Source organism: Helobdella robusta (assembly GCF_000326865.2).
Source record: "Helobdella robusta unplaced genomic scaffold HELROscaffold_11, whole genome shotgun sequence".
Lineage (NCBI taxonomy): Eukaryota > Metazoa > Annelida > Clitellata > Rhynchobdellida > Glossiphoniidae > Helobdella > Helobdella robusta.
This window is the reverse complement of record NW_008703617.1, coordinates 523,037-535,536: the sequence shown is the minus strand read 5'-3', so window position 1 is coordinate 535,536 and position 12,500 is coordinate 523,037. Positions and strand designations below refer to the sequence as shown.

At 35.1% G+C, this 12,500-nt stretch overlaps 1 protein-coding gene across 1 annotated transcript; it reads right to left on the bottom strand.

Annotated features, from left to right (window-relative positions):
* Positions 1–6,529: 6,529 nt before the first annotated feature.
* On the bottom strand, positions 6,530–7,560 carry HELRODRAFT_71985 (hypothetical protein; the record flags this gene model as incomplete). Its single annotated transcript, XM_009012619.1, has 4 exons — positions 6,530–6,711; positions 6,835–6,961; positions 7,084–7,220; positions 7,455–7,560. Coding segments are annotated over 4 exons (552 nt in total), but the record flags the coding sequence as incomplete, so codon positions are not given.
* Between the last annotated feature and the right edge of the window lie 4,940 nt (positions 7,561–12,500).

Sequence of the window (12,500 nt, the reverse complement as noted above, 5' to 3'; positions counted from 1 at the left end):
CGACGATGATGTTGAAGATGATGTAAAGTCAATAGTGACTAGCTCGGTAAGATTGGGATGTTAGAGTTGGTTGAAATCAATCAATCAATCAATCAATCAAAATCAATTAATCAATCAACCAACCAATCGACCAACCAATCGACCTACCAACCAGCCAGCCAATCAAACGTTTTGTCAGCCGTATTTTAAAAATAATCTATGCCACTAGGTTGAAAGCTGCGAGTAAGCTCAAAAAAATAATGATAATAATCCTTAATTTATTATATTTCATAATAATAATAATTATAATTTATAATTTGATTGAAATAATAAGATGAAGAGTATCAAACTTTTTTCATAATTTCCATCCAAGATCTGGACGACGACAATGGATGAGAAGATGCCCGCGTTAAAATCTGAACTATCACCCTTGCAATAGATAAACAAACAAAACATATTAACATATTTCTTATTATGACTATTATTGTTTTTGTTGTTGTTATTATTATTATTATTATTATTATTATTATTATTATTATCATTTATATATTTAACTTTAATTAAATTATCATTTATATAATCACTATAATCATTTATATATTTATGAAATTTGTTTTTAGATTTTTGAGGCTCAATAATAAAAAGTGTTTCCATTATTATTATTATTATTATTATTATTGTTGTTGTTGTTGTTGTTGTTATTATTATTATTATTATTGATGTTCATGATGTTGTTGTTGTAGTTTTTCATTATTATATATCAACATTCTTGAACGTCATCATCATCATCTTCTTCATCATCATCATCATCTTCTTCATCATCATCATCATCATCATCATCTTCTTCGTCATCATCATCATCATCGTCGTCGACTCACTTTCATATACAACTTCGTAGTCGGTACGATGGAACCGTTTCGAATTAAATCGAATCTCTTCTCGTGTGAATACCGAAACACGTCATCATCACTACTTCTATTGCCGGCATAAACGTATGTTAACTTATCACCGATTCTACTGATCGTTTCCTGAATGTCGAAGAAGTCCGGCATCAGATCAGGGATGTGCTGCTGGCGGCTGTTTGGCGGTCTGGTGGGGAGAGTTAGGATGGTGAAGTTTGGTGGTGGCTGCTGCAGCTGCTGTCGTCGTTGTTGTTGTCGTGCGGTGTCGGCATCTGGCTCTGTTTGGCCAATAATAATAATAATTATTATTATAATTATAATTAAAATAATAATAATAACAATGAGAACATCATTTTATTTTCATTTTAAAACTTACGTTGTAATTATAAAGTTAAAGTAATAAAATTAATAATGTAAATTATATAGATATTCTACAATGCTCGACATACATTTTAAATGGACACAAAGAGAAATAGAATCAGCATTAAATTATTAATAATAATATAATATATAATAATAATAATAATAATAATAATCTAATAATAACAATAATTAGGAGTGATTTATATAGCGCTCGAACTCTAAAACGAAGACGTGTTAGAAAACTATGTGAGCAAAGGACGAATGAAAAAACCCACCTCTCAGTTTAACGAACAGGCTGACGACATCAACCTCCTGCCGAAATTTAAAAACTAAAACACCAGATGGCTCCCCAGAGTTCCAATTGGATAGATCGACAAATGTTATTTCAACATTCTCGTCCGGTGTCGACCCTTCGATGGAGTCTGCGTTGTTTGGCAGGAATGGCACAGGGTTGAGGTGAAATTCGTCTAAAATGGGGTTTTCAGAGGAGGTCAAAATGGCAAAAGAACCACCAAAAAATAATATGATAAAAGTTGAAATTTATCAAATGTTACAACCTTTGTTGTGATCGTTGTTGTGATCACCATCATCATCATCATCACGCCATTACCATCATCATCATCATCATTATCATCATCATCACCACGTCACCATCATCATCGTCATCATCACGCCATCATCATCATCACCACGCCCCATCATCGTCATCACCAACGAACCACCATCAACAAAACCAACATTTCTTAAGAGAATCAGTGACCATGATGTAGCTGACGTGGCTTCTTTCAATGTAGTCTCTCTCCCCATTGATGCGAACGAACTGCATATCGTACTCAGTGGAACCGACGCTCCTCAAGCAGTCGTACCTCAGTAGGCCTGTCGCTATGACGTTCTGTAGGTCGCCGTCAAACTCGCATAAGAATGATTGTTTGTTTCGGAATATCAGCTCGATGGTGAAACTTTGAGGGGCTATGTGGTTGGTTGGTTGGATGGATGGTTGGATAGATTGATTGATTGATGGATGGATTGATTGATGGATGGATGGATGGATGGATTGATTGATGGATGGATGGATGGATTGATTGATTGATGGATTGATTGATTGATGGATGGATGGTTGAATTAATGAATGGATGGATTGATTGATTGATTGATCGATTGACTGATTAATTTCCTAACCAAAATTATCCAGAATGCACGAACAGACGCGGATACTAATGCTAATTATAGTTTTCTTATTACTAAACTCCACCAGCCAGTATCCAGAGTCGAGCTTATCCCACTGGGAACGTATGTTGAAAGATATCTGGGGTTGCTGATCCTGCCCCGGTTGTTGTCTGTCTGTTTTTCCTCCTTTTGGGGTTGTTGTTGTTTGTGTTTGTATGTGTGCGCGCGCGTGTCGTTGTTGCTGTTTCTATGTTTGCGTGTGTGTAATGTGTGTTGTTGTGTTTTTTATTTGTACATGACGTGTGTGTTTGTGTGTGTTTAAGTGTGTGTGTCTGTTTGTGTGTGTGTGTATTGTGTGTTGTTGTGTTTTTTTTATATTGTATATGGCGTGTGTATGTTTAAGTGGGTGTGTGTTTGTGGTGTGTGTGTGATATTTTGTTGTTCTATGTGTATATGAAGAGTGTGTGTGTGTGTGCTCTGTGCGTGGATGTGTTTTGAATTACTCACTCACAGAAGACACAAACCACACACACACACACACACACACACACACACACACACACACACACACATAAAAACACATCATCAACCACCTCATCAACAACAACGAAAACAACATAAACACTAACCAAGAGCCAACTCAGAGCAAAGAATATAAAAAAATAAATTTGTCAATGAACCCGCCATAATAACAACAACAACAAAAGTAATAATAATAATTATTATTATTATTAATTAATTATAGCACTTATTATTATAAATTATAGCACTTAACAGATTATCACTTACAAATATTATTAATAATTAATAATAATTACATCATAATTGAAACAATATAATTGGCAACATTAATGACAATTATTTCAAATAATTTCGAAATATGTCATCGAGTAATTTTTCTTCCTCCCTTCGACTTTTGGCCTCTGCCTCTGTAGAACACTACACCAGATACATCGATTTATCGATGAAATTTTTACACGCATTTATATACAACAATTTACCTAACAATTCAAACACACACACACACACACACACACACACACACACACACACACACACACACACACACATGCATACACACACACTCACACACACTCACACACGCACACACACATGCATACATACACACACATACAAACACAGACTAACTAAAAATTTGACACATAGTAAATTTATACAACATACATACATACATACATACATACATACATACATACATACATACAAACACACATACATACATACATTACCAATGCAAGTTAACTTCTTCAGAAGTGTCTCTTGGTAACATAAATCAATGCATTGACTTTGATGTTGTGTTTGTATAGTTCCACATATAATTGTGATTTTATAATATTATTATAGCACATATATATAAATTTATTCATTCATTCATTCAATATTTCATCCATCAGTTGATCTCTTCATTCGTTCGTTAGTTCGTTTCATTAGCGCCTCCAACGACATCTTATGAATCAACAGCTACACCATTTCAAAATAGTCTCATCAATTTATTCAATATTTAATTTATTCATTTGTTTATTCGTTCGTTCGTTCATTCATTCATTCACTCATTCATTCACTCATCCATTCATTCATTAAAATAATGATTTATACCTACATCTATTCAGCGGAACCAGTCATTACAGATTTAACTTTCATAAATTACGATTGTATAATTCTATTTATGAATACACGTGTGTGTGTGTGTGCACCTGTATGTGTGTGTGTGTACGTATGTGTGTGTTTACCTGTATGTGTGTGTGTGTACGTGTGGGTTATTTATGATTTTTTCTCGGATTATGTATTACTACATGAGGAGTTAACAACATTCGTTCATTCATTCATTCATTCATTCATTCATTCATTCATTCATTCATTCATTCATTCATTCATTCGTTCGTTCATTCATTCATTCATCCATTCGTTCATTCGTTCGTTCGTTCATTCATTCATTCATTCATTCATTCATCCATTCATTCATTCATCCATTCATTCATTCAATGAAGACGAGACAGTATACAACACTTTAGTTACGCACTCGACGAAAGAATTTTTTCCTTTAAGAACGACCACACGGACATATTTTAAAATAATTTAGAAATAAAAAATAATAATAATAACAATAATAATAATAATTATAATTATAATAAAATATATTTATTTATTTATATATATTAAATTATATATATATATATATAGGGTAACATTTTGTTTTAAAGTAAATGCACGTGTTTGAAGCAAGGTTCACAGAAAGAATTAAGATGGCGATTATGATAATGATGACGACGACGATGATGATGATGATGGTGGTTATGGTGGTAGTATTTGTGATGATGATGGTAGTGATGGTAATGATGATGATGGTGGTGATAATGATGATGACGACGATGATAATGATGATGGTGATGATGGTGGTGGTGATGATGATTACAATTGAAATTATGCTCATGGGTCTGCCGAAGATAATTTAATTTAAAGTGTTTGTTTAAGATAATTAACAACAGCAATAATAATAATAATAATAATAATGATTATGATAATGATGATAATAATAATAATAATAATAATAATAATAATTGGCAACAATAGCAAATCTATAATAACACTTGGAATCACAAGAAACGATCGTAACAAAAAATAACCATGGTGTTGGTGATGATGATGATACTGGAGTTGGTCATGATGATGATGTTGTTGATGATACTGGAGTTGGTCATGATGATGATGCTGTTGATGATAGTGATTTGCAAATAGTTTTCACACGACAACGATATAGAAAGCTAGAAGAACAGTTTAATGAATGAATGAATGAATGAATGAATGAATGAATGAATAAACGAATGAATGAACGAATGAATGAGTAGATGAATGAATGAATGAATAAATGAATGAATGAATGAACGAATGAATGAGTAGATGAATGAATGAATGAATGAATGAATGAATGAATGAATGAATGAATGAATGAATGAATGAATGAATGAATGAATGAATGAATGAATGAATGAATGAATGAATGAATGAATGAATGAACGAGAAAACGCACGAATTCATAAATGAGTACCAAAACGACAGACATTTTCGCCAAAAACAAAGTTAAAAATAAACTGGAATACAAAAATTTTTTTCAAAAAACTTCAATTTAAAGTTAAGCTCAAAATAATTAAATCTAAATCTGTAATAAAATAATTTACCAGTTAAAATTTATTATTATTATAACAATTATTATAACAATTATTACTATTATTATTATTATTAATATTATTGTTACTTTAAAAATTATTTATATACTTAAAGCATTGTTTGACGTCAATTAAATATTTAAGAACGAAGCGTTGAAACAATGTTTACGAATTCATAATAAAATTATCTTCGTTATTATCGTCAGTATTGTTATTATTATTGTTGATGTTGTTGTTGGTGTTATTGTTGTTGATGTTGTTGTTGTTGTTGTTACAATTACACAATGACGGTGCTTGTGACAGCTTTTCTATTGGTGCAACTCTTAAACGCTGGATTCGGAGGATATTGTTGATGTTGTTGTTGTTGTTGATGCTGTTGTTGATGTTGTAGTTGTTGTTGATGTTGTTGTTGATGCTGTAGTAGTTGTTGTTGTTGATGATGTTTGCGTTGTAAATAATGTTGTTGTTGTTGTGACTGCTGTTGTTGTTCGTGTTGTTGTTGTGGAGGAAGAAGAAGATGATGTTGTTGTTGTTGGTGTTTTCGAGTGAAAAAATTGTTTAGATAGTCCACTTCTTCGTTCGGGTTGTAGCCTGTTGAAATGACGTCATTATTATCATTATTACTGTTGTTGTTATTGTTGTTGTTGCTGTTATTGTTGTTGTTGCTGTTATTGTTGTTGTTGCTGTTATTGTTGTTGTTGCTGTTATTGTTGTCGTTAACATCATCATCATTTTCATCATCACTGTCCAATTATTCAACTACATTCAACTGGACAAACAGCAATCAAGCATACCGTTTCCTCATTCGTTCATTCATTCATTCGTTTGTTCGTTCGTTCATTCACTCATTCATTCATTCATTCGTTCGTTCGTTCGTTCGTTTATTCACTCACTCACTCACTCACTCACTCACTCACTCACTCATTCACTCACTCATTCATTCATGCATTCTAACCGACCTTGATTCTTCCCCATGAGAAACATGTGAATCTCTTTGAATGATGGTCTCAACGCCACATCAGCATTCCAACACTCCCTCATCAAATCGTACATTTCTCTCGGGCAAGATTTTGGTTTAGGGGGCAATAAAAACCCCCGAACGCCCCCATCAGCGTCTTTATCATCACCCCCGTTGTTATTAACACCCCCACCACCGGTACAGATAACACCACCACCATCATTTGAAGTTGAGATATTTGGCGAGATGATGAGGTTAGGGGCGTTTATGGGCCGGCAACATAACTGCAGGTTTTCCACAATTTGCTGGTCGGACATGTTTGCCAGGGGTCTCTGTCGACCTAGGTTCATGACCTCCCAAAAAGTTGTGGCCAGCGACCAGACGTCGCTTTTGCTGGTGTAGCGATTCTGAATTTGTTGGTGTGGTTGTTCAGTTCATTCGTTGTTGGATGTCGGATGGATTTTCAATTATTCAAGTAAAATTTAGAAATCACTGAAATGAAAATTGATCAAAAGAAAGCAACGCCCACCAGAACCAGCGCTTCCCAAGCAATCCATCTGACTGGCAGAGGATCCGGATGATTGACAACTTGAATGTAGTCGCTACTGTAGCAACCACCACTACGCCAGCCGCCCAAATCGCTTATTTTCACCTTCAATTTCTTCCCTGGTTTTTTGAGTTAGTCATATTTTTGGAGCAAAAATATCAATTAAAATATGACCTCGCATGTATATTTCGACTGCATGTGTATAAACAAACATAGACTCAGACACACACTACAGACGTTTAACAAACACAGACTCAGACATAGATTCAGACGTATTAATAACAGCCATTCAGAAAGACATTTAGACAGGCATCCAGACAAAAAAAGGCTTCGACCTTCATCTCCTGACTAACCTACAATACAATTTCTCGCAGCAAGATCAGCATGTATGATACTCTCCTCTTCCAGGTACTTCATTCCAGACGCAATTTGAGAACATATGTATATCAGGCTGCCGTATCTGTGTGCGTGCGTGTGTGTGTGTCTGTCTGCGTGTGTATGTATGTGTGTGTCTGTTTGTGTGTGTCTGTATGTGTGCGTCTGTATGTGTGTGTATGTATGTGTGTGTATGTATGTGTGTGTCTGTCTGTGTGTGTATGTATGTGTGTGTTTGTATGTGTGTGTATGTATGTGTGTGTCTGTATGTGTGTGTGTATGTGTGTGTCTGTATGTGTATGTGTGTGTGTATGTGTGTGTGTATGTTTGTGTGTGTTGTTCATGTGTAAAAGATAATTCCTACAGATAAAATTGCAAGAAATCCTTCAAAACAAACCGGAGAAACAAAAACTTTTCCTCAATTTTTTTCTCTCCACTCCAGTGAGCCGGCTGCCATCATGGATGATGACGACAGCAAATTTTCAGCCGGCGTTTTAACACGTTTTGACACGTGAGTTCTTAAACAGTTTTTTCTTTTTTTGTCTATTTATCCTCTACCCTCCTTATCTTTTTATTCATGTACTCTCTCCCTCTCTCTCTCTCTCTCTCTCTCTCTCTCTCTCTCTCTCTCTCTCTCTCTCTCGCTATCTATCTATCTGTCTGTCTGTCGGTCTCTTTGTCTGTCCTTCTGTCTGTCTATCTATATCTATCTCTTTTTTCTTGTTCTTTATTCTTTATTTTCTAATTCTTTTATTCAGTTTTTTTTTCATTTTCTGTGCGCTCTGTCACTCCTGCACTTAAAATCCACTTTAAAATTCTCCGCTCTCTTAACAGCTTTTTTAGGTATGTTTCAGGGAGAGAACTTTTTATCGTTCTATGTTCGTAGTTTCTAATTCTTTGTTCTCAGTTTTTTATCTTTCTTCTTAATTTTTAATTCTTTGTTCTTAGTTTTTAATTCTCTCTTTTTTTAATTGTTTTGCTGTATTCATCGCATCAAATTTTTCATGACTACCTATTGTAAATTCATTCGTTCATTCATTCATTCATTCATTCATTCATTCATTCATTCATTCATTCATTCATTCATTCATTCATTCATTCATTCATTCATTCATTCATTCATTCATTCATTCATTCATCCAACATAAAACCAACGTTAATTTGCAGAAACCAGCTATCTGCTGCTGCTGTCTTTCATCTAGAGTTCCGTCCACCCATCCTTCGAAGCAGTATTCGCTTAGGAACCGTTTCAAATCGCCGAATTGCGAATATTCGCTGATAATCGACAACTGATCCGGCAGGTGGATCCGACCGACGACTCTTGTGACGCTTTCGTCGTTGTTCGTCTTTGTCGACCTGATAAGCTCGGCTTCGAAAGCAAGTCTTGTAAAGAGGTATTACAACATCATAGGGTTAGAGAGAATTTAATTCAAATACTTCTACTAAAATGCCGAATATGATTGAAATGATTAGAAATGTCAAAATGAGTGAAAATGTGAGTACACTCACTTAGCCATCGCGTTTTTCTTTATATCAAAGGATTTAACGACGACGTATTTCTCATCGTCGTCGTCGTCTTCACCATCAACATCGTCTTCATCTCCGCCTACTTCAGCTTCCCTGCGATGTTTCCTCTCATAAATGTAAGCCTGAATGATGAATTTCGTTGGCGAGGGTGATCATTTAAAAAGTGATAAATCACCTCTTTAAAAAGTCACACTTCTTTGCTAATTTAATCCAGTCACAGATTTGACCTCTACCTCTCTTAAAAACTGTAACCCCCTCAAAAATATGCAGATTTGACCCCTACCTCTTTTAAAAACTGTACCCCTCCCTTAAAAATATGCAGATTTGACCCCTACCTTTCTTAAAAACTGCACCCCGCTCAAAAATGTGCCCTAACCCCCCTTCCTCCTCCATCCAACAAAAACCGAAACACCCACTTCTCCAAATTGACCATCGCCAATTTTCTCTAGAAGTTTCAAATCGTCAAGAGACTCCATGTTAAGGATGGTCGTTTGGGCGCCACTTCTGAGGCTGAATGATGACATCGAAGATGACGTAGTTGTTGTTGTTGTTGTTGACGATATTTGTGGTTGCCACATCGAGTCAATGATTGCGTAGTGTTGTTGTTGTTGTTGTGGTTGTTGTTGTGGTTGTTGTGGTTGCAGTTGTAGCGTTTGTTGTAGTTGCGGTAGTTGTGAATGATGATTCGGCTGATGTGGTTGTCTTCTATGTGTCAAATAATCATTAGTGTTGTTGTTGTTGTTGTTGCTGTTGCTGCTGCTGCTGTTGTTAATGTTAGCAGATACAAGAGAAGACGGCCTAGTCCAAATGGTAGAATAGTCATGACTAATAATGTTGCTGTTGTTGTTGTTGTTGCTCTTTTGTGAATATCTATGGTGTAGGATGTTGTTGTTGTTAATGTTGTTAATGCTATTGTTGTTGTTATTGTTATTATTGTTGTTGTTTTGCTTGAACTTTCTCCATAAACTAGTTCTCAGCGTTGTAGGCATGATATGAATTTTATCTGCGATAAACAATATTAATAATGACAAGAGTAATAATAATAATAATTATTATTATTATTAATTATAATTATTATAATTATAGTAGCAACAACAACAAATAATAATTATTATAATTATTATCTTTATAATTAATTCATAATAATTCATAATTTCCAACTGGAATTTGAAGGCAGGTCGGGTAGCTGTCTATTCTTAACCGAGGTTGATATAGTTCTTCTGCTAACATTAGAGTTGTTGTTGTTGTTGCTGTTGTTGTTGTTGCTGTTGTTGTTGTTGCTGTTGTTGTTGTTGTTGTTGGGGTGTTGGTGGAGGGCGGCGTTGAAAATATTGGCACCCTCTCCTCTGAAGTAATTTCCCACACAACTATTATTATTAAAATTATTATTATTTTCATTGTCATTATAATTATTATTATTATTATAATTATTATTATTATTATTATTGTTGTTGTTGTTAACGTTGGCTCTCAGAAAACTATTAGAAACACTATTCAAATCGTTATCCCTGATGGCTTGATTCGCTATGAAATTGGGATAGAGATTAGGATCCGGATTTTCAGGGATGTGCAAGTTTTTAGATTTGTTGGGGGCGTTCAGGCAGCGATCGTAAAGCTCCTCGACCGAGGCGTCTGGCGGAAATATGACGTCATTTCCTTCGAAACCTTGTTGTTGTTAATATTATTACTCTGTCGCTTTTAAATGGATAAATTGGATGAATGAATGAATGAATGAATGAATGAATGAATGAATGAACAAATGAATGAATGAGTTAATGAATGAATGAATGAATGAATGAATGAGTGAATGAATGAATGAGTGAATGAATGAATGAATGATTAATTGAATGAATGAATGAACGAACGAACGAAAGAACGAACGAAAAAACGAACGAGAAAATGAATAAAAGAACGATTGAAAAAATAGATAAATAATAAATAAACAAACAAACGAACGAACAAATCTATACAAAAGTATATATAAAAAAACCATTTGACCCCGTATGACCCCAACGCAATTAATTTACCCCTTATGGGCGCGCCATTGGAGAACCCTTGGTTTAAAGGGTCACATTTTATAGTTCTGTGAACATATTTGTTCTTGCATCTTCTCTTTAGTAAACAAAACGTCAGTAAAATCAGTAGGAAGATTAAAAAAGTTGTTGCCAGGCCGATGACAATCCCGAGATTCGTATCGTTATTCTGTTCAGAATTTACGACACCGTTGTTGTTGTTGTTGTTGTTGTCGTGGGAAGGGTTGTTGTTTTGAGTTTCGCCATCTTGGTCAAAAGTTGTTGAGGAAGAGAAAGAGGATGCTGATTTGGCGGGGGTTGTCTGGTTGTCTGGGAAATGTTTCGATGAAATAGTTATTAAAATATTGAGAGAAAAGTAAAAAACAGAGAGAGAGAGAGAGAGAGAGAGAGAGAGAGAGAGAGAGAGAAAGAGAAAGAGAGAAAGTGAGTGAGAGAGTGAGAAAGAGAAAGAGAGAGAGAGATAGAGTAATAAAAATAGAAACAATTCTTTCTTTTTCTTTCAATTCTTTCAAAATTTAAAATTCTTTCAAATTCTTACAAAAAAATAATACTGCAACGTTGACACACACACACACAGGTACACATACAAACACACGAACACCAAAACACACGCACACACGCACGCATACATACGCACGCACGCACACACACACAAAGATACCTGCTTTGATATTTTCACTGACATCCCCTGCGAGATTCGGAGCGTTTATCTGGTGACGCTCTGAAGGTTATATAAAAATGGAAGTTATAATAATTAATTATACTTTATTTTAATATAATTTTTATAAGAAATATTATAATATTATATATATATTATATTATAATTGTCATAATAAATAAGCACTAAGCATTTTATAGTACAGTTTTGCGTTAGTTAATGTATAAAACTCTGAACATTTCAACTATTCACTGACCAGATACAAATTGCATCTCACTGATAAGTATCCATTCTCCGTTGTAATCGAATTTCACTTTTATACAATCACCAACTCCGGATTTCAGATCAATCACTAAGTTTCTTATCCCGGCCTGGCCGCCGATTTCGTTTGGAGATGGCCTGTAAACCAGGGATGTGTCTCCGACCGATTCGAGAGTTGGGCGATTCTGTCGATTCGAATACCGATTTAGGTTCTCGGTATAAAATGTAAAAGTTGACGACTTGAAGAGTTTAATGGTCGACATGTTGGTGAAGGTTGAGATGTTTACGTAAGTGAACTTTCTGAGGCTGTCAAATCGGAAAATAATTTCGAGAGGTTTTTCATTCTTCCTTTTCCTCCTCCAGCCGATGAAATGATTCATATTGACCGTGCCATCCCTGGTCTGTGTATCGTGAGGACCGCTTTCTCCCTCACCGACAATACCGATCAGACCGTCGGTAAGTTGGCCTAGACCGCCGAGTAGATGGTTATCTCTGACGTCGCCGTCGTAAAAGTCGTCCGCCAGATCGCCTTGTGGCATGTCGTA